At 41.7% G+C, this 26,577-nt stretch overlaps 2 protein-coding genes across 2 annotated transcripts; one reads left to right on the top strand and one right to left on the bottom strand.

The window, feature by feature from the left end:
• Positions 1-348: 348 nt before the first annotated feature.
• Positions 349-12,131, top strand: LOC136445287 (opsin-3-like). The gene is made up of 4 exons (XM_066443207.1): positions 349-836; positions 9,370-9,698; positions 10,272-10,514; positions 11,869-12,131. Exons 1-4 carry the CDS (start codon positions 482-484, stop codon positions 11,938-11,940), a joined length of 999 nt encoding a protein of 332 aa, XP_066299304.1. The 5' UTR covers positions 349-481; the 3' UTR covers positions 11,941-12,131.
• A 3,075-nt stretch (positions 12,132-15,206) lies between these two features.
• On the bottom strand, positions 15,207-23,791 carry LOC136445215 (pinopsin-like). The gene is made up of 5 exons (XM_066443082.1): positions 23,747-23,791; positions 17,377-17,623; positions 16,267-16,595; positions 15,787-16,074; positions 15,207-15,503 (listed from the first exon to the last, which is right to left on the bottom strand). Exons 1-5 carry the CDS (start codon positions 23,789-23,791, stop codon positions 15,207-15,209), a joined length of 1,206 nt encoding a protein of 401 aa, XP_066299179.1.
• Between the last annotated feature and the right edge of the window lie 2,786 nt (positions 23,792-26,577).

The raw sequence follows: 26,577 nt of genomic DNA, 5'->3' as shown, positions 1-26,577 counted from the left end.
TGGAATGCGGTGAAAAAGAAGAATTATCATTCGTATTTCAGTCAATGTGATTTGATATGTGCATTTCATTGTATGTCTCATTTCATGCTACTCATTCATATATTATGCTCGTTTCCGACACCTACGCTCCGGACATTAGAGACGTGACTGCGCTGAATACTAGCCAATAGTGATGTTACCGGACAAATTACGCCTTTTTTGTCTCTCTCTCTCTCACGTGGCTACGGCAAGAGGCGGGCACTCGCCGACGGTATATATGTACCATTGCTGAAGCCAATTTATTCAATCTGTCTGTTTGTGAAGTGGACTGTGAACTGTTCATCAGGTAGGCTGCTAGCTACCATCATTGACATTGGGCGACGGTTAGCGTTAGGGTTGAACCACCTTTGAAGAGCTGAGATATATACAAACCCATTCTTAGCCTTACTTCAGTAGAAAATGTGGAAGCTAGGCTAAGATTCGTCGATACAGAGCTAAGACTATGGACCTGAACATGACGGATGGCTGGAATACCAGCACGGCTCCGTGGACAGTTACACTGCTTGGAGAGGTTAACGATCACCCCCTCCTGCCCTACCGGGGCTTCATAGTGGTGGCGGCGGTGCTAGGGACCTTATGCGCCGGGGGGATCGTGTCCAACTTCGCGGTGCTGTTGATGTTCTGGCAGTACCCAACACTCCGGACACCGTTCAACATGCTGTTGCTAAACCTGAGTGTCAGCGGGTTGATTGTGTCGGTGGCCGGCATCCCCTTCTCTCTGTCGTCCAGCATCCACGGACGGTGGATCTGGGGCCGAGGCGGCTGCGTTTACTACGGCTTCACCAACAGTTTTTGCGGTAAGGCAAACCCGTTTTTCACACAGTTTTGATTCAAACCTGGCAATTTCTGTGGAAAGAACTTTAAAACCCTACATTTCCCACACACTCGTCTATTTCAAACCTGGCGATTTTTCTCAAAATTTGTAAGAACAACACCTACATTGCTTTGAATCCAAACATGGTAGTTTCTGCTGTAAGAGCAAGCCCTAAATTTCGCACACGCTTTGAATTCATACATTGCAGTTTCTAAGGTAAGACATTGCCCTACATTTCACACACGCTTCGAATTCAAACATTTTAGCTTTTGCAGTAAGAACAACCCCCTCGTTTTACACACGCTTCGAATTCAAATATGGTAATTCTGAGGTAAGAGCAGGTTCAGCATTTTACACACGCTTTGAATTTAGACATGGTAGTTTCTGCAGTAAGACCAGCCGGTTCATTTTACACACGCTTCGAATTCGAACCTGATAATTTCTGCAGTAAAGACAGTCCATTTTACACACACTTCTTGTTTAAAGCTGGAAATGTCTGCAATAAGAGCATTGCCTGCATGTAACACACACTTGTTGAATTATTCAAACCGTTTCTGCGGTAAGAGCAAGAACTACATTTCAAACACGCTTCGAATTCAAACATGGCAGTTTCGGCGTCGTAAGAGCAAGTCCTACTTTTCACATCACAAACTTCGAATTCAAATCCAATGCAGCCTCTAAGAGCTCTAGCGTCAGGAAAACAATACCGTATTCACACAGGAAGGTTTATCAAAGGAAAACGGTCAAATCACACAAACGAATGCAAAACCTCATTATAGGATTTCTCTCCCGCATGCATTTAATGCGTCTTTGCTTGATGATGTTCTGTTCTATTTAACCAATAAAATACATCTTATCTATTCTCTTTGTGCCTAAAATGGGTCAATGAACCCGTATGAATCGGGACGCCCTATTGCCCTACTTTTTCAGGGAATTGTTAACGTATTCACACCCTAAATCCTAGCTCTAATAACATTGTCAATCAACATTTCTGGATAGGCCGATGTCAGTTTAGACCTAAAAGGCGCGAAGATGAAATAAAGACTAAAACCATGAGTTAGCCCGTTTGGATAATTGTCTGCTGACTGCATTATTGCCCTACTTTTCAGGAATTGTGTGAGGAAATCGGAGGAAAATAAATTCTGACATCATACAAATCGTTATTGCACCAATCAAACTCTCAGTCAGCAGTTCTAGATGATCCTACATAGGTCTCTTTGAATTAATTTTGAAAAATGGCGCCGGCTATGTTGTTACCCTACGTTCAGGGAAACGCAAATTAAAAATTAATCCTAAAAGGTGGCTTTTAGAAGACATTCATGCTCAGATGATATCTAAACGCGGTTGCGAGCTTGAGATAAAGTTTAAATGTGAAATCATGGGTTGGTATTTTTGGCTAATAAGTTAAGGTTAGCCGAGCATGGCCTCCCGATCTTTCCCCCAACCATGCTTGGTTGGTAGTTTTTCGGGAGATTGGTCGGCTGTGGTTGGCTGGTGTTCGGCGAGGTCGACTACGGACGGAAGGTCTGGAATGGGTTGACTGGTGGTTGCAATTGGCAGTCAGTCAGTAAATATCAGGGTGTGTTTGGGAGTTAAATCTTGATTTGACTCTTGATCTAAAACTGCGCCTACTGCTCCAGACCTACCGCCAACCTTGGTTGGCTAGTGGTCAGAAGTTGTCGGCCGATTAGCTCACGGGAGTCTATTTGTTACCGGGTTCCGCGTTGATTTTAAGTCCGAGTTAAAATGATTCGGGGGCCCAAAAATAGCCCGGCAGCCGCAGGGGGTCCCACTGGGGGCCACGTAGTACAAAAAACAGCCCGTCAGCTACTCAGCATGGCCCCTTTTTTTCCAATTGGGACCTAAGCGTAATCGGGGCTTATAGCTAGCTAGGTGATAGTTGAATGATATGTATGACCAAAATGTCAGAGTATATAGAACTATCCCAGATAGAAGTCACTAGCGTGCACTACATAGAGCTAGAAGCGCTGTTGTCTTCACAGTTTCGCCTGACGAGATCTTCAAGCAACGCGTTGCCTTGTCATCTATCTAGTAGACATGTTGAGCCAATCTTTGATCTTCACTCCAGCCAAATTATTATTGGCATCTTGATTTAACTGATGGCGTGCCAATGTTTAACAAAGACGAGTTCATTAGTAGTGATGCGCTCTGACTGGTAGTGCCCCAAATAGTTTTTCTCTGCTCATTGTACCGGCTGACGCCATTAAGACCATAAGCTTCTGGACACCCCGAAATTGATGCCAAAAGAAAGTGGGGGAAAAGTGCCCTTATCATGAAATATAACTAGAAAGGACCGTTAAACGAATGGTATACCAAACAATGAATTCTTTATTTTTGTTCTTTAACATCTTCTTCTTAGTTTGGAGTGCTAATATGCTAAGGGGCCCGAAGTCACAAATTTGTCCCGGTGAACTGCCGAATACGGTAGGGGGGGGTACCTCTCGGTGTTGTCACGATTAGCTGACGGCGTCTATTTGTTACCGGGTCCCGGGTTGATTCTAACTCAGAGTTTTAATAATCCGGGGGCACGGCCTTGAGCAGAAATAGCCCGGTAGCAGCAGTATATTCCACGTAGGGGTCACACCCGAAAGCCCTTAAATTACCCGGCGGGGCTTCTTCTGCCATGTGTGACCATAGCATAGCAGGCTTAAGCTTCCGGCATCTGAGAACTTCAATTACCTGCATCATACATGTTCACTGAGGTGTACAGCCTGTCTGCCCACAGCTGCCCTTTGGCTTGAAGGGTGGACGCAAAATACTGTAACCAATTAACCTCTGGAAAACACATCTGACATATTCGATACAGGAATACAAGTTGATGCATGAAGCTTTTGGACTGGACAGTTCTACTTTTTTTTATATTTCCTAAGATTTTTTACCGTTACATGCATCGTAACGTATTTGTAATGTTGTTGTTTTACTAACCATTGATCAAGGCTAGCTAAAAGGCTAGCTATTGTAGAGTGGAATAGGTTGCCACCAAGTATTGTAAGCGTGTTACATTATTTGGTTACAGTTGTGTAAAGGTTAGATGTGACAGGTCGTTCGGTGTAATAAAACCATAGCATATCCAAGTCAAAAGGATAAATACATGACGTTCTACTGCAGAACCAATGTCACATACCAGAGGGCCCAAAATCGACATTGACCTTCCCAACACCTACCCACATACCAAATATCATCACAACGCACCAAGAGATTATGCTGACTGCAAGAATCCTGAAACACACACACACCTACACAGAGAGAGAGACCAACACACAGACAGACAGACACACCAAAAAAAATATTTCCATTTTCACGGAGATAACAACCAATGACTTAACCAGCGTCTTAATTTTACAATAAGCCAACACGGATATTCTTCATCATACTAGTACTCGTAAGAGAATATGATATTCATATATTTGAGTAATATACCCGAGAGGGAAGCTATAATATAATATCCTTATACCAGCTATGACGTAGATGTCTTATGAAAGGGAAAAAATGTCAACACAAACGGCCTTCGGCAAAAACACTCTGGAATGAATATATTCCATCAACGTCGGAGCAATTCACTTCCTTTCAGTCCACAGTTATGCATACTGATAGCCAATATGTGAAATCCTGTATGCAGGTATGAACGTTGGATTTGATGTGTGTATCACTTGCGAACTGAAACGCTACAAAAAACTATAAACCAATGCAGTCAACTTAAACTGAAGGCAAATCAGTCAAAATTCACTGCCTTTCAGTCCACTGTCATGCGCATATGCGTACTCAGTAACTAATATGTGAGATCCTGTATACTGGGATGTACGTCAGTCTTGACGTGTGTATCACTTGCAGACTGAAACGATACAAACGCTGTAAACCAATGCAATCAACTTTAACTAAAGGTAAATCAGTCAAAATTCACTGCCTTTTAGTCCACTGTTATGCGTACTCAATAACCAATATTTGAGATTCTGTATACTAAATTGTACGTCAATCCAAGCGTGTGTATCTCTTGCAGACTGAAACGCTAAAAAAAGCTGTAAACCAAATGAAATCCACTTTAACTAAAGTTATGACGAAGAATATATGTGTTGACTACTATTATTAACAGCCTGTCGCGTACTGTACACTAAACACTCCATTAAATGCGCCCCGCGCGAACTATATTCGTATATATAGCCTATATTGAATATTAACACGTATCCTATTTCTTGGAAGCGAAAGCATAATTGGGGGGGGGGAGGTAAACACATTTTACCATCAGCGGAAATCCCACTTGATCTATTTTCTTTACTTAACTCACCACCGGTACTGCATAGTAGGCAAATATACTATACTGTACAACATAAACTGATAATTCTTTGTCTAATAAAGTAAAAATGAGACCGTTATGAAAGGTGATAATCGTCCAAGGAAATGTGTTGTGAAATCCTGTATACACGAATGTACGTCAGTATAGACACATTATACTATTATCGGAAATCCCACTGCCCAAGGTGATTTGATTTACTTAGGTATCTCATGTCTGTATGAGTTGCGTATTACCTTTTTTTTTCAAATCTAGGTAAAGTTTAAAACAGAAGCAAAATGTAAATACGCAATTCATCTGGATTTGAATATACGCACAATGGGCCCCTTATTACCTCACCACCGGTAAGTAAATAGCACTGCATGTAAAGCAAATATGCTGTACCGTACAACATAAACCGATAATGCTTTCTCTAATAAAGTAAGAGGCCGTTATATAAGGTAATACTTGTCCTAGGAATTGGACTTGTGGGTCAGGGAGCTGATTGGAGTACCATGTAATATTTAGAATGCAGACGGAATAAGCAATTTTACAGATCGCTTTCAATCAACCGTAATAGTCCTGTTAACCTATATGTCCTACGACACGCCAAGGGGCCATTAGAAGTCAAGAATCCAATACCAAAATTGGTTGGTGGTCATTTGTAACTTTTTTTAAATGGTATTGTTCGATTAATGAATGAATGAAGACCTTTATTGTACACTTAGACCCACAGGGTTAAGTACAGGTCACAACAAAAATCTATACATTGCAAGATTACTACAAGAATTATAAACTACATGGAATCGGCTTCTCCTCGCTTCTTCGTAAAGGTAATTATGTAAGAGCAGATATGGTTATTAATCAATGGTTTGACTAAACTCAGAAATATACATTTGTCTATATTGCTTAGGTGTATGAAGTATGGGAACATACTAGGTTGTATCAGTCTATGAATCTCAGTTCTCTCTATGACGTATAATTTGCATTATATTACAAAATGGTGCTTATCTTCTCTTCTATCTAGATTACAGTATCGACATATTCGTTGTTCCAGGGGAGTACGGTTATGCCATCCGGTTTCAACGTGTAATTTGTGCAAAATAAAGTTTCAAAGACCGCATTCATGCTATTTTGGGACAGCCTTTCATAAGCTTAATATGCACTGTGATAATGGTATGACTTTTTCGTTTCATACAGTACTAGTTTTCTTTTGGTTTTATGTTGCCCTGCTAGTAATGCCATGCTGCCTTGATTATATGGGTGACATCCGCGCGCGCATCAATTTTCGTCCAATTCCAAAAAAAAGGTTTGTGACTGTACAGTAAAACGGATTCTTATGTCGTAGAATGCCTCTTTTCCTAGCCTGTGTTTACAAAAGCTCTCGGCCGGAGGTTACTGACCCCCAGCCGGATCGTTTGGCCACTAGGAGCGCGATTCGTCAGGCTACCTCTTTTCCTATCATGAAACAAAGTACTCATATTGTCTGTCGTAAACGCATTCCTTGCAACTAAGCTGAAAAAGTATAATGTTGAGCCCTCAGAAGATGATGAAAAAGAACTATAATAAAGAATGCATTGTTTGGTATACTAGTACCATGTTTTGTGTGCTCAGTCATTTGTTCAACCTTCCTGTACACTTATATTTCATAATGCAGACAACTCTGTTTTTTTTACAAACTTTTTTAGCACGTTTGTATCTCAGGGGGGCCCAGAGAATGTCATTCAGGAACCAGTATATATTCTTACCCTACGAAAATCCACCCCTGCTATTACATAAAGGGCGAAGCAATCGAAAGACATTAAAAGTGGCGCAAAGTAGTTAACTTTGCTACAAAGACGCCGTTTGCCATTTGACTAAATCCGTGACCGGTAACAGAATGTACAAGGGATGTGCCTACAGGGCTCGAAAGTCATTTGCACTGGTGGACCTAACCTAAAAATTTGGGTGCAAAGAAAGAACTTTTTTTTAGGTTTTGGGTGCGAAGAACGAACTTTTTTTTAGGTTTTGGGTGCGAAGAACGAATTCATGATTACAAACCATTCTGCCTCTCTTATGAACTTCAATCTGTAATTCTACAGCTAATTCAATACATTAAACAAAGTAAAACAAATTCTATATTGCTGTTTCCGATACTTAAATTCCAAGCATATTCTGTATACAATACTATGTACAATTACCTTATAGCCTAAAAAATATCTGGGTGCACTGGTGCACCCATAGTAAAAAATCAGGTGCACAGATTCAATTTTGGGTGTACAAAAGTGCCAAAAAACAGTATTTCAAGCCCTTGCCTATTTCCTCATAACAATCATCTACATAATCTGTATTCCATTAGAGACGACATTTCGTTGTGCAATTAACTTTGACTTGACTTGACTTTCTATCGTGAGACTAAGGGTCAGTACTTAAGGCCATCGCGAGTTTTCTATCCAGCTTAAGCTAACACTTAGTGGACATCCAATACTCTCCCATTTAGATGAGTGTTCAAAGCAGGCCGAGGTCGTCATTCGAGTAAAGAGAACTTTCCTTTGCTTCAAGGCCGGGCTTTTAAGACTGAATGTTCTGAGTCCACGGTGGGGCGTTATGTAAAAAGGTGCCATGGGCGTTTCCTGACTTCTGAAGCCAGATTTTGTATTAAGTTTGGAGCACAACCTTAGATGTTTAATCTTATTATTTACATTTGGACAGAGGCGAGGAAATTCTTAAGGGACTTAACTATTCAAGATGTGCAAAACCTTATATCTTTAATTCTTCGATTTGCCTTTGAACAGAGACAATGACACTCTTGACTTGTCTATTCAAAATATCTCGTTTATCTAACCTATCCCTGAGACAACATTCCGAATAAAAAAGTGTCGTATCAAGTGTTCGAAGGACGTTATCATATTTAAAAAAATGCCATGGGCGTTTCCTGGCTTCTGAAACCTGCACATCAAACACCGTATACTTTTGTGGTCTCGTAGACCTAAGCCATCCTAGTAAACACTTCAGAATAAAAACCATATGGCTAGGTTTTTAATCGTTTTATCACGTGTTCTAAGCACGTTTATCATTACGTAGAAAGGGTACCATGGGCGTTTTCTGGCTTCTGAAACCGGATTGGTTATTAAGCTTGGGACGAAACCTGCACATCAAACACCATATACTTTCTCGTAGAGCTAAGCCATCCTAGTACACCCTTCAGATTAAAAGCCACATGGCTAGGTTTTTAAGCGTTTTATGAAGTGTTCGAAGGACGTTATGTAAAAAGGGTCCAAGGGCCGACAGAGGCCACTTTCCGTTATTTCTAGCTTACCACATCTTTTCATGAATTCATTCGTTGATGCCACTGATGACAACATCTTGGGAAATGCACTTTACACGACTTTCCTCACTACACTCAGGTGGAAATGAGTATCTAGCTTTGGCTAGGGATGTCCCTCGCATAGAACGTTATATAAAGGCCCCGTGACTGAGGAGAGCCACACCTCGAGCACGTCAAAGAACCCATCACACTTATGAAATAGTAGTGGTACTTCCCGGTTTGAGTGGATCAAAACCATTCCGGTCTAATAGGGCATGGAATATCGTAACCCTTACTTCTCCTATTGGTCAGTTAGTCCTCACTTTTAGTATAGTGAGCTGGTCTCATGATATTTATTACTTAGGGAGAGGTGATGCTGTTACAGTCCTATTTAAACCGTAGCCGTAGAGTGGCCTTCAAGTCCCACCCTTAAGTGACCTTTGTCGCAATGATTTGTCGCCACTTTAATTTGCCGCAGTCCAATGAGATAGGGGCTTGCATGTTGAGTTGGTCTCATGATGTTTCTGACCTCGGGAGATGCGATGCTGTTATAGTCTGTATACTCTTAATTTGCAGTGGCCATTGAGTAAAAAAGTACTCGTTATAATTATCATTTTACAAAATTCACATGTACAATGTCAATACTAGTAGAATCACAGGTTGAATATCTGATGTTGGCCTGATTCAATCTCTTCTCCTGGCCTCCACGGCTGACTAGAGTGTAATTTGGTTGTTCATTTGCGTCGCAATGACTTCTGAAGCCCATCTAACGAACCTATCCAGCTTGTCGGTCAATTTGATCCCGTCCGACGGTTTCACTCGTGGATCCAATTTTTCAAAGGTAACTGAAACCTCTCATCAGCATCGATAGGGAAAAAGGCATGATTGTTTTTCATCAGCAACTGTCTGTTAAATGGGGCCGTGTTGTCTGTTTTAATGCAGGTATCCTTTCCATGATCACGCTGACGGTGATCGCTTACCAGCGCTACAAGATCACAGTGAGGCCCCCTGGCGCCGCCAGTCTGAAGTACCCCGATGTAACCAAGGCCATTGTCTTCATCTGGATCTACTCCTTTGTCTGGACGGCACCACCTCTCTTCGGGTGGAGCAGCTACCAACTGGAGGGACCGAGGGTAGGCTGTTCCGTGGACTGGAGCTCCCACACAGGCAACGACATCTCTTACATCATGACATTCTTCGTGACATGCCTGATCCTACCGCTAGGTGTCATCGCCGTGTGTTACGTCAGGCTCTGGAAGCACGTACACGAGGTAAAACCTTTACAATATGGCGGTTCACGGTTTCAAGTACGCATGCGCAGTGAAATGCATTGTGGGTAATATGTCAGAGGTAAGGGCCCAAACTAGAACGCAGTGTTTTGTTTTTGTCTCAGGGGCCTTCACCTTTGACATTACCCACAAAATATTTCTCTGCACATGCGTATTTCCAATCGTGACCTCCTTATTTCAGCAGTTTGCAACAGTGTGTACATGTTGACTTTAGGAAGCATAACAAGGTCCAATTCCATGATTCAATCACCATATAAAGCTGCAAGGAACACATCGTGTAAGGTGTCAATGTCTGACCCATGCCTTATCCGTTCCCTCCTGACCGACTTGAGATTTTCGTGAATAAGTAAAGCCTTCAAAAAAGGTGTGACGTCTGGGTCAAAGGTTGTCGGAAGTCGGTACCGCCCGCCGTCCCGGTCGAGAGCAGGCTGATGCGCTCTTCTGTAGATGACTACATTTACTCCTCTCACAAAGTAGTCGTGTTTAGTATCCAGAATGCTAACCCACTCCCTCCGTGAAATAAGGCTACTAAAATCTTCTTGTTTCTTCCTCCAGCGGGCAGGACAGCAGCACAACAAGAAGTCCGTGGCGTCCAAGGCCGAGGGTCGGATCGGCATGATGGTGGTGGTGCTGATCACGTGTTTCCTGCTGTGCTGGCTGCCGTACGGGCTCGTGGCTTTGGTCGTGACCTTCGGGGAGCCTCGGCTCATTACCCCGACCGCAGCGATCGTCTGCACCCTGATGGCCAAGTCCAGCGTCATGTGGAACCCCGTCATCTATGTCGTCATGAACAATCAGGTGAGCACAAGCAAACTACACAAGAAACATTTGCAAGCAAATGCAGAAAATTTAACCTTCACATGGTCTGACCTAAAAAAAAAACACTGCTGTTTATTCTTACTCACATTCATATATATATATGAAGACCAGACCCTCTAGCTCTGTCCTACCACTTGCTACGTTATGTATTGAACACCACAGGGTGTCTGCTACTTAACCAGAAACAATGGTGACATCAGGTCATTGACCTTATTTGTTTACAAAGGAAGAAGGAGACGAATCGGAGCAAAAACAATACGTGAATTCCGTTTAGCTACCATATAGAAAATATACAATTAAACAATAGAATTAGACAAAATTCTAAGGTCTTCTGACTGAAGACAGCGGATGCTGTCTGAAACATCTAACTATTTCAAAATTTTATCCAGTTGCTTGAGTAACTTTTTTTGGCGTATCTAAGGTAAGGTCTTATAACTCTCACGAGAGCAACGACCTCCTTGTGGCCTATATATATAACGTTATATATAACGTTATGCAAAGTTATATGTTCATAAAACGTCTTCATTCACTTTTTTTCCCTGTGCCATCTAATTGAAGTGACCATTAGTCTGAGAGTATCAAAGTGCCTGTCACAGTGTAATACGCATGTATTTATAGAGAATATAAGGACATACTCTATAGGCTCACTAATGAACCCTTCTGTAGCCACTTCGTGACAGACCTGATGTCCAAGCTCTCAAGCTCTCCACGCTTGTATATAGATAGTATTCATTATCTATGCAAAAAGTCTTCTAGGGAGTACGGTATGGTAATTAGCAGGATCTGAAGAGGTGCGCTGGCGTTTTAGAAGCTGCACGTGGCACAAGGTCCAGCTCTCTCATCAGTACTTCGAATATGACTTGAAGAAACCATAGGTTCATTAAACTGGCTACAGAAGTGTGTCCTTATATTCTCTATAAGTACATGCAAGGAGGTTTTATATAAAACGTCCTTGGTACATGTGTATTGCACTGTGACAGATGCTTTTATGCTCTCTTGTGCTAATGGTCACTTCAATTAGATGGCACGGGGGAAAAGGTGAATGAAGACGTTTTATGAACATATTAGTTTGCATAACGTTATATATAACGTTAAATATAGATTACACATGGGTCGTTGCGCCCGTGAGAGTTAGAAGATCTTAGAATTTTTCTAGAACTTTGCTACGGCGACTATTTGTTACCGGGTCCCGGGTTGATTTTAACCCCGAGTTTAAAAAAATCCAGTGACCATCCTCATAGGCAGCCAAGCGTGTCCCCGGTCAGTGTAACAGCCAATGTGTCTTTAATGATATAATGAATTATTTACGCTTTTGTTTTTTCTCACCTTCTAGTTCCGGAGGCACCTTGTGGCCCTTCTCCGCTGTCTGCGAAACGCCGAGACTACTGGACCGACTCCAGTCTGATCATCATCATCATCATAACGGCACAACTCAATCTTTAGTGCAATATCACAATCAATTACTAGGTGGCGTAATTTGAATCGCTTTTCACCTACTGCTATAGCAATAATGTACTAAAGAACATGACAGCTCATATCAGGAAAACATTTATTGTCAAGCAAAGTATAAACATCTCTTTGGCGGAATATTTTGTATTTCTTATACATCTATTCCATAACCTGAGAACCTTTGATCGGGGGGGGGGGGGGGGGGTGGGGGGGGGGGTGGAGAGAGGTCGTTCCAAGTTTATATTTTAATAGAAATTACTTTTAAATGATATATCTGGTTGTCATTGTCATGTCATAGAACGTTAGCTGGAATAATATAGCTTACCGACTGTTTACCAGTTTGTTTAATGATCACTGTAACGACAAACGATTTGCAACAACAGTCCCTGGAGTTGCCCAAATATCGTGCTTTGTTAGAAAACACTGGATTCTTAATGTTTGCATACGTAACTGTAGTGGAAACGTTTTAGCGTCATAACGTATTGCATTTTTTCAGCCTTTAAAGTTTATTACTGTGACTTTGTATAGAAGAAATATGATTTCTATTTTGTACTTTTGTGTTTGACAGCAAATCGTAAGTTAAAACTAATTATATCCAACGCTATGCCCTATACACAGTGGATAACAATCCACTGCTCCTACAATCTAAAATAAAAGACTGTGGGACTAGATTTTTATGGAAATTGTGCCAGACGGCAAGTCTAATGGCACAGGATTAGTCGTCCTTTAACATTGTCAGCTCTATCTGAAAGCTGCCAGGTTTCAAGTTTTGGGTTGTTTTCGGTTATAAGTGATTTGGGTGTTTTCGGTATTAGTGAGTGCCAGGGTCACAATAGTTTGTGTACTTTTCACGAAATTTACCGTTATTCCATTTCCATTGATGTTTTATATCTGCACACAACTGTATCCCTTAGTTTGCATACATTGTTTTAACACAATGTCTGTACCGTGAGTTGACATGTTCGTAATATGAAAGAATAAATAAACAAATAAAATGATTGGTGAATTTTTTGTTCTTGAGCTTATGATATGAGGCTGCCACGTGTGCCAAAAATTATATGAAATATTTGTCATTGCTGCTGATAATAATGATATAATTCTGATACTAAATCTTCAGAGAAATACATGTGTCTTTTTCGTAGTTGAATTTAGAATTGATTTTGAATGTGAGGGTATTTTTCATATTTGTAACGAACAGGAAAAAACAGATTAAGTTGTATATGTGTTGCCTTATTGTATTATTACTGTGTCTATTTGTTATTTTGCAAAATGAATGAAATGAATAATAAAATAACAGATTAAGTCCGGAAATTCATAGATTTGGTAAGATAGTAATATTAGTTGATAGTAATATTAGTTGATACTGATGATGCATAATGCAGAATACCAACAAGTAAAGGGACAACAAATTTTATTATAATTTGCCCGATTTCTGTCTAAGGATCCCAAAATTAGATCTAAGGTTTACAGAAGTTTGCAGACATTTCCATATCTACCATGAAAGCGAGAGGCTAAAATACTCCTAAAAATACGTTGATGAAGGTTAGACATCCAGGTAATAACTTAAAGATACATGTATGCCCAATAACAGTTACTCAAGCAACTGGATATGGAGTAACTGCCATTTTGCATACATAAAAATATTGTAGCGTCTAAATTTAAAGACAACCATTTTGAAAGAAATAGTTACCAGATGAAATGATATTCCATTAAAATTTTATTGATGAAGCGGTAATTGAAACAATGAAAAATGAACATTGCATTAAAGTACGATTTGACAACAACACAAGTTTACAATATTTAGATATAGTTCATATATCTACAATCTTAGATAAACAAGTTGATGAAGGGGTTATTGAAACATCAAAAGATAAACACTTAATTGAACACGATTTAACAACAACACAAGGTTACAATATTTAAATAGAGTTCACATATTTACAATCTTACTCGACTAGCCTTGCTTTACCCTCTATGTCACCAGTGAAAACAGGCTATAAATGGGCTAAACTGTTAAAATTCTGCATATGTACAACATTGGAGCAGAGCAAAACCGGATATCCAATTCTTCATATATCCTTTTACACCATTTCCGCCTTGCATCTTGGCAGGTTGTCCAACTGCAGACGCACACCAAGACACACAAACAAACTGATTACAATGCCTCCGTTTTTACGGAGGTAACAAAACATCAGATCCATGCAGTACTGTACAGGTACAACCTAACGACTATCTCTAGCACGTACAAATAGATAAATAGACAGGTAAAAGAGACTTTAACGGTGATATAATTTCAATATCCAATTGACCAATCGCAATGTCGACGACGTCAAATACTTTGTAGTGTGCGCACAGTATTTACAAAATTTACATCGTCACTGCTGCAATAAGTACAATATTTGACCATGATAATAATTCAATAACACAAACATTATCCATAATATATCATTCAATGCTCCCTATGAAACAAGTACAATTTTAACTCTCGCGATACCCTGGTACCGAGACGAGATTTCGTGGGTGACATCATTAGAATTGTCATCTGGGACTATCAATTGTAGCATTGACCAATAGACATTTCATGATGTTTTAAATCATGGATGTGATAGATATCATCTTTCTATGATACACAATTGGTAACGGCATACTTTATGTATCTCCATCTCCACATACGACCGAGATTTGTATAAATACTCATGTAAGTCATGTACTTAAGTTAGCTTGTGCGTTCAAAACAACTGGGTTTTTGTGGCCATCACACTACTAGTAGATAGTTATGGATAGATGGATGGATGGATGGATGGATGGATGGATGATGGATGGATGGATAAATGGATGGATGGATGATGTATGGATGGATGGATGGATAAATGGATGGATGATGGATGGATGGATGGATGGATGGATGAATGAATGAATGAATGAATGGATGGATGGATGGATGGATGGATGGATGGATGGATGAATGGATGGATGGATGGATGGATGGATGGATGATGGATGGATGGATGAATGGATGGATGGATGGATGGATGGATGATGGATGATGGATGGATGGATGGATGGATGAATGAATGGATGGATGGATGATGGATGATGGATGGATGGATGGATGGATGGATAAATGGATGGATGGATGATGGATGAATGGATGAATGGATGGATGGATGGATGGATGGCAGGATAGATGGATAGATAGCGGGAAGGAGGGAGGACTTGCTACTACTCTTCAACCTCTGATATTGGGCAGATTTTAGTGAGCGGGAAACTGTAAGGGAGGGATTTTCTAAACCCCCGGATACTATCTGCTTGTCGTGGCGAGCTTGAGCAACGGCCTTGTGCATTGCTTGCGGCAACGTTCAGGATGGTGTTCCTGTCCACCGTGCGATCCACTTGTGAACTGCAGCTCGACGCGCCTACTTGGCTGCTCTTGCCGGTATAAGAAGCGTACAGCTGGGACGTAGAGTCTGGCTGCTGCTGGGATCCGCACTTGAAGGAGATCAGGAAACACTTACGAAACTGAAGGGAGGTAAAACGTTATGTATTACTACCGGTATTGTACCGGAGAGAGAGAGAAAGAGAGAGAGAGAGAGACAGAGAGAGAGTACGTGTGCGTGTGTGTGTGTGTGTGTGTGTGTCTGTGTGTGTGTGTCTGTGTGTGTGTGTGTGTCTGTGTTTCACGGTGCCACAGTCTCTGTGTGTGTGTGTGTGTGTGTGTGTGTCTGTGTGTGTGTGTGTGTCTTTCTGTTTGTTTGTTTGTTTGTTTGTTTCTGTAGCAAAATATGTGAATTCATTGACGTACCTGGCTGTTCATGGCGACATAGATGCCGGCGTTGTAGGCCACGCTTGACTTGGCGAACAGCGCAGGCACAATGGCGACCTCCGGGGTGATGATGCCCTCTCCCCCGAAGGTGACGATCAGAGCTACGATGCCGTATGGGAGCCAGCAGACCAGGAAACACATCACCATCACCACCACCATCTTGGTCAATCTCTTCTCCCGCCGTGTGGTACAGGGCACCTGCTGCGGTGCAGCTGTAAGCTGTGCACCTGGCAGGGGCTGTATTGCATCCGATAACGGCTGTTGTGCCTGTAGAGGAATCAGTCTAGGGAGTTTACAACGTTCTTTCCCCCTTTGGTGGTGGATATGCAAACTACATGGTTATGCATATGGTTGAAATTTCTGTACTTCATTTTAATATTTGGTTACAGCAAGGCGGCAACAACAAACAAACACACACACTATTGTTACCGGTAGTAGTTGTGAGGAGAGTGTACTTACCTGACGCACATGTAGAATGAGTCGAGTGTAGGACATGACTATGATGGTGACGGGAACGGCCAGGCAACCCACGAAGAAGGCCACGATGTAGGACGTGTCGTTGGCGGTCCGCGACGCCCAGTTGACCGAGCAGGCCACGCCGTGCACCTCCGGTCCGTAGCTGCTCCACCCCATCAGCGGTGGTACCGTCCACAGCAGGCTGTAGCCCCAGACGAAGACCACGGAAAGCGCCACCCAGCGGTAGGACAGCTTAGGTGCGTTTGGCGGCCGTTTCATCAGCTGGTGCCGTTCGTAGGAGATGACCGTCAATGTGATCAAAGACACAATGCCTGGGGATAGACAAGTGAAGCAAATACGTCATGAGACTCCCAGGCACCTTCGACCCTCTATTGGAGCCGTAAGGCCTAGGACAAAAGGCCGTGTCTCCGGTTATCCAACCGACCCTTGCCGACCTGTCTATTTTTCTCAAGAGAACGTTTTACTGTACAGAAGGCCAAATTCCGTGGCGGGATATATGACCACATGGTAGGGTCTGGCATCCTCCCCTGAAAAATGTCTTAATTCATAGCCCTCTGAGACACTATTTTCTTCATTTTGATTGACAAATTTTGTGAAGTTTTCCATCTGTTACAACCTTATTCTAAACGCAGCGAAATGTTGTTGTTTTTTCACAGATTTATGAATAGTCACAGGTTTCTACCCTGAAACAAAAAAACACTACGCTGGTGTTAAAGGCGGTAAGGGCATATAAATCACCACCTATCATGGTTCCAAATCGCAGCGTAAGTGGTCTCTGTGCTAGCGTCAACACCGCCACATATGGTTATGGCAGGTCGACGAGACTTGCTCATGAATAATTAATGAGCTGACCTTATTTGGCACAAACGGCAGTTGTAGCTCATGAATAATTAATGAGCTAGCCGTAACACGTAACCTGATTGGTTGATAGCTTCCCAGCGTTCTTTGCGCGTTGGCTTCCGATGAGAGGATTTGATTGGCTGGAGCTGTTTTGGTGGCGACGTTGTCATAACCATATGTAATGCGAGCGATGTAACGTGGAGCGATTGGGTCCTGATTTAACGAGGGTGAAGAATATTTGTATGGTCTCACCAAGAAGGCTGTTGATGAAGCCATACCATACACAGCCGGCGTGGCCGAACTCCCACCGTCCAGTCCAACTGGACACGAAGCTGAAGGGTATGCCCAGGATACACACCAGGAGGTCACTGACCGTGAGGTTAACGACCAGCATGTTGAACGGTGTTCGGAGCTGGCTGTACCGACCCACTAGGTACAGGGTGGTGGTGTTGTTCACGATGCCCAACACGCCAATAATTCCCAGGACCGCAGCCACAGCCTACATGGACACATCATAATACAGGCAGAAACCATCATTGATAGGTTGATGAAGGTTAGATATCAGGTAGTAAGATACGGCAAAAATAATTACTCAAGCAACTGGATAAAATTTTGAAACAGTCAGACGTTTCAAACAGCATCCGCTGTCTTTCGTCAGTGACTGATTCTGTCTGAAACGTCTGACTGTTTCAAAATTTTATCCAGTTGCTTGAGTAACTATTTTTGGCGCAATATTGACAGCGCTCAAACAGCACGTATCCAGAACACATATGTTATGTGGAATAGAGTATGTAGATTTAATTGTTTTGATTATTGTAAGCATAAAGTGATATAGGATGCCATATCGTGTATCCATTTAACCATTCTTAATATGTGCAATATTGATGTGCAATATAATCTCTGATTGATTATTTTAACCTATTTTAACGAACCAACACCCAACTATTGTAGTAAGACTAATTTTCTAACGAGTTTGCTCAGTGCGAGGCCATATCGACCACTTTTTAGCACTAAATAACGCTCACTAAAGCAGCAACACTTCTCCTTTAGTCAGAAACATCAAGCCTGGGCGTAGCTTGACTAATTTACTTAATGGGAGAAGCAAGGGTCTCGAAGGCTGCTCGGGAAATGCCCTCCCCTTTTAGCCCGAAATGTTTTTTGTGTACTCACACCTATAAGGAGCCTTATTCATTTCGATAAGTACTATAATAACACTACATCATACCCTAAACCCTACCACTACACTTACTTAAATGCTTTTAAGATGGGAGCGATAAATACGGTATAAATGCACACTTAATTTGTCATAAATGTATAAAGATGGGTTGGAAAGACCTAGAAAACACCGCACATGGTCAGAATTTGTTTTAAGTGGGGCAATATACTGTGATGTTTTCATTTCATTTTTGATTTTCAGTCATGCGAAATCAAATACCGGAAACCGTAAAAATGAATCGCACCTGCGCAATGACGCAAATAATAAAACCTAGGCCAAGGAGAAGTCTTGTGTTTCCGATCACGGTCCGCAAAAAATTGGATTGGAAGGTAGGAATTCTCTTCTTTTTTTTTCGGCCGAAATTATCCAACAAATCCTTTTTAACCGTGAAAATTGAAATTCTCCATTACATTTTTTAAGATCATATTTTGATAATATAGATGTACACTATACAAGCGCTATTTTCCAACAGAAATTGATCGAACATGTTGGAAAACGATTCTTCATCGTTTTCATCACTCAGATGTCCGATCTAAAATTTCAGTGGTCGACCCAAAAAAGGCTAGGATCGGCAGGATCTTGCTAGGGTTGGTCAGATTAGCGAAAACACACCATTTTTCCCAATATTCAAGCCCGAGGCACCGCCGGCGTCAAGCCAAGTGTTTGCCCCTGCAAAATATTTGCGCCGGCACTGCTCACGGGAGGGTTCAATAGTAACGTTACCTGAGGGGAGAGAAGTCCGTCACACTCGTGGGGCGTGGTAACTTTCAAGCAGAGGTTTGAGTGGATTTTGGTACAAGGGGTCGTGCTGCGGAGGCTAACCCTTACCCCACCCTATCTCCACGCATGCAAACTACCTCACCGAGAAAGAAATTTGGTGGAGCAGAAATTTGGCGCGACACCGGTAAAAGTGCTAGCCATCACTGTACGTCACAATGCTATCAAGTTACTTAGAACAGTGCCCTGTACAGGATTTTATGTTTGACCTCCAAAAAGTTATTGAAATATTCGTCTCTTCGGCATAGAACGATACGATCAAAGACAATTTATCAACAAAGTTGTTTTCTTCCACAGTAGAATTGTTAAAAGCGGTGAACCCACTTGCTGGGCTCTCTCTTGGCTTGGCTTCAATTTAGGGGCATTCACGTTATGCTTGGACTAATTACCAACGAAAAGCCTTTAATTTGTATTCAGGCTATTTGGTACATTTCTATTAACCCTCTCTGGCTTAACACATCAGAGATAATCCGTAAAATGCATTCGATGGGGGAGGTCAAGAGGTCATATTGAATTTTCAATCCCCGAATAAGAGGCAAATTGGTACTTACACGTTTAACCACCAGAAACAGTAGGGTAACAACTTGGCGCACCATAGCCAATAACGCTAATGGAACTGACGAAAATTGATCATTTACGGTCTACGAAACGAACTACATGTAGGTCAGTAAACAGTGCCCAGTAACCTCTTTAACCGGACAATGGTTTTAATTTTGGAACTAAAAACACTATGGACACTTATTTTTAGACATGGGACTACTAGCGCAATGAACGAAACGAAATGATTTTTCAAAAGGCGTCATGCACCGACGCTAACTCATTGTTCATTAGGGCTAGGAAATGTTGTTACTCCGTGAAGGCGGTCAGTGACCTCCGACAGGAGTATTGTAGTCGGCTATGTCCGTACGTTGGCAGCTATAAATGACGGTCCCTTTGCTGCATTCGTATGTAGTTTGGCATGTCGTCTGCTAGTATACGCGAGATGATGCACGTTGTTGTTGTTTTTTACACCGAAGCATATGGGTGGGTGTGTGTGTGCGCGCGCGCGTGTGTGTAAGTGTGTGTGTGTGTGTGTGTGTGTATGTGTGTGTGTGTGTGTGTGTGTGTGTGTGCGTGTGCGTGTGTGTGTGTGTGTGTGTGTGTGTGTGTGTGTGTGTGTGTGTAGTAGGTAGGTGTCGGAAGGAAGGTCCGATAATGGGCCCCTATAGCTACCGGCTTTCTTACTGATAGTATTTGCCGTCACTTTTTTAAACTCAAATATACAATGGGTGTGACTGCCATGGTCACCCAACTAGCATGATTGTTGTGAAGGCACCGACAAAGACCCTTTTACTATCATTTCAGGCCATGAAGAGTCTTTCTGTCTTCTCGCTGTTAGTCTGGGACGATTGAACATTTCAACTTTTTTTTCAGGAATATCAAAACCTCGGAAAACAAAGCGCATCTTGCATATTTCTGCCATGTACGCAGCTCATCTTGCTGTAAAAGCTCATCCCTCTTGATACGTGTCCCGATCAAAGAACTGACAACGAAATTCATGATCAAAGTGACGCGAGGTTCTTTCATGCACAAGGGCTCATGTGTTCTTTACAAATTTGATTGACTGAGCTTCAGATTGAAATCAAACAGCACAAACGTGAGTTTTTCTCACACGAAGCCGCACGCGTATTTGCTTGATATTTGTTCGCTTCTTGTGGCCTGGTTTCTTCTTCTTCTTCTTCTTCTATCTTTATGTTTTCTTCTTCTTCTATCCGTCAGTCGAACTATTTGACGATTGCGGCGCCACGGAAGATCTGGTTAACAGTTTTCTCCACGCCTCTCGGTTTTCCGTTCATTCTCTGATATCATCCTCCCATATTTTCCGTTGCCTGCCTCTCTTTCTTCCTCCCTGGACGGTTTCTTGCATGATAGTTTTGGGTAGTCCCGATATAACCGTAGCACGTGGCCGTACCACTTCAGTTTTCTTTTTCTCTACTTTGGTTAGGAGGTCTTCGTACGAACTAATGTTTTGTTCGACTCTATTCCCTACTTCAGCATTTATCACTTTTTTGATTGTATGTCCCAAATATTTTGACATACGTAATTCAATATACTCAATGTAATCGTCGGATTTACCAGGATTTATCTCAATGGACTTGAATACCAAATTCAAGTACATAATGACACGTGACAACCCCTGCATGGTATACATTGGAAAATATATCAAAGAAAGTATAGACGTTAGAAACTCCTCCAATGATTGTAAAATCCCATTGTCATCCCATACTACTACACCATATTGTATAAGATAGATTGATTAGCCTAATAGAATGTTATCTTATAATGTACCAGTGGATGCCATACTTTGTACCTTGTACAATTGTTCTGGAAGAACGTTAATATTTGAGATGCGATCTCGGTTTGTGATCTTACCGGTTTGACCCAATTTGATAACACAAGGAGCTGTTCTACAAGACACCGCTAAAACACATTTTCTATAAATTTGGAGGCCCAATTTTTTTCTAAGATACGCCGAGACGAGATTGCAAACCCTTATTAAAGGAGTCCCAAGCTCCAGAAGGGGGTGTTATTTTTCAATAAATTATAATCTGACGAAGTAAGAAATGCATACTACTTCACAGTATACGATAAAGTACCCTTTAACCTAGGCTCCGAAATTAATTTACTCAGCAATGCATACACTTGTATCACGACTATTGAATATTCCGATATACTATCGGTGCATTCAATCATTGTAGGTATACAATTTCTTATCGACATTGCTGTTACTCCCTGGATGGAATCCAATCATATTCTACCATGGTATGAGATGTTACTTCAGAAAAATCCCTGACAATAGAACCAAATCCTCTCGAAGGCATCTCGGTTGGGGCTGCACCCGTCTTTCGGAAGGGACGGAAAATGGGGGTATTGTGTTCGAGAAGGTTCCTCGGAACGTTAAAGGGGAAGGGTTAACAACCCCTCCCAGTAAAAATATACCCTGCTACAGAAACATCAAGGAAACTTGCTTCCCTGTGTACCACTTGGCACTACAACGTGAAAAGCAACATCTCTTGTTTCATCGTTAAGATGAGAGTTACATAAAATGCTCTTTAGATCTACACACAGCTAGCTGCTGATATTCAATTATCGTGCACACAAGCCTAAAGTCACGAACGGCACCGAAATATTACATCCTCTTACAAGTGTTCTAAAATACGTACGCGTTTATTGCTGTTAGATATAGTGCCCTAGACCACTTTTTAAGGCTCAAAGCTTAGGTTTGTGCTTTGTAGTGGTTATCGTTCTTTGTTGATTCTTGCATTGGAGAATACATGATATTGAGTTGGGGATACCACGCGGCATACTTGTTTTTGTTTCTCATATGTCTTTTGGAACCAGCACAACAAACGGGATATAATTAATATTGAAAAAAATATAAACTTCATACAAATGTGATATACTGTACATGTATGTAATCGTTTCTGTTCACTATAAATACACTTACAACGCTCGTGTTGCGAAAACACCTATCTCGTTGAACAAAAATTTGGTGTAAAGTTAAAGCGGCTTTTGATAGCATTTCTTAAAAGCTTATGTCTGTAGTATAGTACCCTGCAGGGTGATATGAATATTCCAAGGCAGAATTCGAAAAATGTAATTGTGTCTGACAGCGGGGGCAGTAAGCTTTAGTGGCTGAAAAAGAATTGAAATTGACAAAAAATTGAATACTTTTTCTCTCCAAGCAGAGGATGGGTTCCGGCAGGTTTTGACGTGTTTTTAGGCATTTTTGTCGGGCATTATACTTTTTCATATTTGTTTTATCTCTATAAACCCAAGAGCCAAAACAAATATGAAAAGGTAGAAAGCCCGACAAAAACGCCTAAAACACGTCAAAAACCTGCCGGAACCCATCCAGTGCTTGGAGAGTAGAATATTCTGGCAAAAAGAGTTAGCCACCCATAGAAGGAAAAGCTATTGCCAATGCAGTAGCCCGGGCTAGACGTCAGTGGTTAACCTGTCCAGTCCATCGTCGTTAGGCTGGAAGCTCTTCGGGGCTGAAGGGGCTTTCCACCGCCGAAGTAATCTTTGGCACCCGGTGGTAGTTTTGAGCGGTAGCTGGGTTCAATTGGTCGCGACATCGTGGCCCATAAACTTCTTCCGCGTGAAACTGCTACTTCCGCGTAAAACAGCCACCAGGTGCAATGGTACCTAGGCGGCATAGAGTTCCGTCTGCCTCGAACAAACTTTAGCCGAAGGTAGCCCGACCTAACGTCACTAGCTAGTCTCTACGGGTCGGCTTGGGGGTGTTTTACCGGGCCCAATCTGCTATGCATTGGGCTGTTTCTCTTAGCCTGTCTTCTTAGCTGGCATGTCGAGTTGTGATTAAGCCAAGCCCGTAAAACTACCACCCGAGCACACTAATCTGTCTGGGCGGGCGGACACCACTCACAGGGCCGTGGAAATACCAGGGAGCTCCCGACTGTATGGTCACCAGGCTAGACCTAACGACGATGGACTAGACTCGAGGAAACAGTGGTCGACTGAATCCTTAAATTAAACATTCTTTTTGGCCAATCTATATTATTATTGGTTTGGTAGAGATTGAAAAATATCTGGTACTAAATAGTTAGAAATATTCAACATTACCTTGAGCTCGCCGTCCGACATTGGGGCCTCGTCGGTAGGAGCCATGGTGTCGTACGGCGCGGAACGCGACTCGTCCCGCCCGACCAGGCTGCCCGCCCCGATGTTTCTTCACATACGCCTGGTGCTGCGTCTCGGAGCTTGTCACCACACTAAATACGTTTTATGCCAAGAAGTGACCTATAGGACTCGCGCATTAGCTATATATACATGATTATGAATTCATGTTCAGTAGATCCCGGATGCCCTTCATAAAAAAATAACGTCCATTCTTGCCGACGACGAAGGATTTTCCCACTTCTCTTTCCAGGGGTTTGCCTTACAGAAAACGTATTCACGTGTACGTGTTTTGATTTTACAGAGAGAAGTTTGGGACTATATTTGAATACGCCCGTAAGCCTGCGTTATAGCGATGGATTAAGACCACCTGTTGAGTCGCTATATAGGGCACAGGTGCTTATAATCTTAGCCTAAGCATTATGTTCATGCTCATATTTATAGATATATGATCGGCACGTACGCTATCGCGCCAACGTAGTGGGAATAAGTCTGCTTGTTATCAAATATCAATCTCTAATTATTGAATAAGATATAGCGTGCAGATTCTTTACATGTAGTTTGCAGCATTTTTACGACTTTCTTGGTCGGCAAAGAGAGAAAAACGCGAACCACTAGAAAGACGTGCAAAGTGCAACAAAACTCGCGTAATGCTTAGGTCACATTCGGATAAGGGGCCCTGCCGGTTATCAAAACAGGATTTGCAGTGTTAACAAGACTAAACTTTTCGTCCAACACTAAGAGAAATTAGGACTTACCCCAAATTTTCGGCGGAATGACCCGGCTACTGCAACGTGACGTCAGCGACACGTGATCGCAGTAGCGGGTCATACGTGCCAGATAACTTGTGTCTCCCCCCGTCTCTATTCAAGATAGGTGTGTGGGCTCTGATGTAGATTACCTCCTTTACTCCTCTTGCAAAGAAATCCGGTTCCGAATCAAGGATTTTCACTCCTTCTAACGATACTGAATGTCCCGGAGACTCGATGTGGATATGTTGAGATACCTCTGAAAATTTGGGGTAAGTCCCAATTTCTCTTACAGTGTTGGACGAAAAGTTTAGTCTTGTTAAAAATGAATTCTACCAACACAGATGAACTTTCATGCTAAGGATTTGCAGTGGTTGCGCCAATTTACCAATCGCTTTTTTTTTTCAAAAGAATTTTAATTGCAGGCTTCAAGCCAGCGCCGATTGGCCAAAAGCAGATATGATGCGATAGTCATGCGGATTTGTTCATATCCATACATGTGGCGACTCTAACAATGTGAATATAGGTAATACATATAAGATAGATTTATTGATAGAAAAGACACCTGATTGTAACATGATATTATTAATGTGTTTATCTATTAAGATTCATGTTGTGTTTCTATTTTGTTGTTAATCGTACGAAAGTCACAGTTCTTTTTGTCAATGAATATTTTGTGTCTAAAATAGGTTGAAAGATTTCATTTAACTGAAAGATTCTGTTTTCTTACATTTATCTACACAAAGGAGCAGAAAATAGACAAATTTGCTGTTTTTTCCCGTTTGTCTACGAACTGAAATGCTTGCCGTACTTTTTATTCTGATTGGTCTGTAGGGAACTAAAAATATATGTATTTTTGGTTTGTAACCAAGACACGTTTGCTTTAATAAATAAAATCCCTATAGCTAGAACGTGATTGTCTGAATACATCGGATCAAACAAAAATTGCCAATTGGCCTAGAAAAGATTTAGAAACGACCTTTTCATCAGATTAGTGAAACGAAAGTGGGCTCGATCAAAGGATAAAAATAGCCTCCTTCGCAGACTTTTTGGGGCGTCGGTTTTTATTTTGGGGGGAGCGCTGATTCACGATTTTCAATGTGGTGAAATAAGGTTCTCTGATGCCTGGTCAGGAGATAGTTTCGCCGCACCAAGAATCTGTATCCCTCGGCGTTAGAAAACCTTAGCTTATGTTAAAAATCTCGAATCAGCCCTCCCTTAAAAAAATGAACACTGGCGCTCCAAGAAGTCTGCGAAGGAGGCTAGGGTAAGAGACATGAAGAGAAAAGCGTTGAAAATCTAGAGGCTATACCATCAACTAACATAATCCCGCCAGGGTACATAATTCCGCCACCCTGAAAAGATACGTCCAAATAGATCTGCAACCCAATGTCCCCTGTATGATGTGCTGCTGTATATCTAAACCGTGCATGCCTGGGGGTGCTGCACTAGAGGTCTCTTATATAAACCCACTGTTTTTCAAAGTGGCGAATTTATGTAAACCGGTGGATTGATATTAATGGAGGTTACCTGCCATTTCTTCTAATTGTATTGAATCGTACACGCGTGCACGGTACACGTGTAGCCTCCGTCGCAGACTCTACAAGCTTTGTTCATCTACACGCGTACGTTACGTTGTACACGTGTAGCCTCTGTCGCAGACTATACGAATTCTCTTTAACAAGGGTTCGGAGACCTAATATCTCCAATAAATATTCTGATTATGTAAATGACTTCCAAATTTACATAATTCATGCCTGGTCATGTACACATCTAACTAACTTTAATTACACAGGTCACAATGTCCAATCATTTACTACTTAGAAGAATTATGGCACTTTTGCATTTATTATGCAAATTATGAATATGTTTTCCTAATTGGTATCTGTTAATGTTCTGCCATGTTACATGTATCTGAGTCAAATAATGGCAAACACTCCTGGCAAAAATTTCCTCAGTAGCTATGCAAATCAAGTCCCAGTTTGCAGAATTTACACTTCCTCATCTACATATCTGTTTAAGCTTCGG

This window comes from Branchiostoma lanceolatum, chromosome 11 (genome assembly GCF_035083965.1).
Source record: "Branchiostoma lanceolatum isolate klBraLanc5 chromosome 11, klBraLanc5.hap2, whole genome shotgun sequence".
In the NCBI taxonomy this organism is placed as follows: domain Eukaryota; kingdom Metazoa; phylum Chordata; class Leptocardii; order Amphioxiformes; family Branchiostomatidae; genus Branchiostoma; species Branchiostoma lanceolatum.
Note: the sequence above shows the minus strand (reverse complement) of the source record. Positions and strands in the feature narration are given on the sequence as shown.

Coding starts and splice junctions, on each gene's coding strand:
- LOC136445287 (XM_066443207.1), top strand. CDS start 482: ATGGACCTGAACATGACGGATGGCTGGAATACCAGCACGGCTCCGTGG. Junction 9,699..10,271: donor TCTGGAAGCACGTACACGAG/GTAAAACCTTTA, acceptor TTCTTCCTCCAG/CGGGCAGGACAGCAGCACAA. Junction 10,515..11,868: donor ATGTCGTCATGAACAATCAG/GTGAGCACAAGC, acceptor CTCACCTTCTAG/TTCCGGAGGCACCTTGTGGC.
- LOC136445215 (XM_066443082.1), bottom strand. CDS start 23,791: ATGGCTCCTACCGACGAGGCCCCAATGTCGGACGGCGAGCTCAAG. Junction 16,596..17,376: donor CTTCATCAACAGCCTTCTTG/GTGAGACCATAC, acceptor GTCTATCCCCAG/GCATTGTGTCTTTGATCACA. Junction 15,504..15,786: donor ATGTCGCCATGAACAGCCAG/GTACGTCAATGA, acceptor ACCTCCCTTCAG/TTTCGTAAGTGTTTCCTGAT.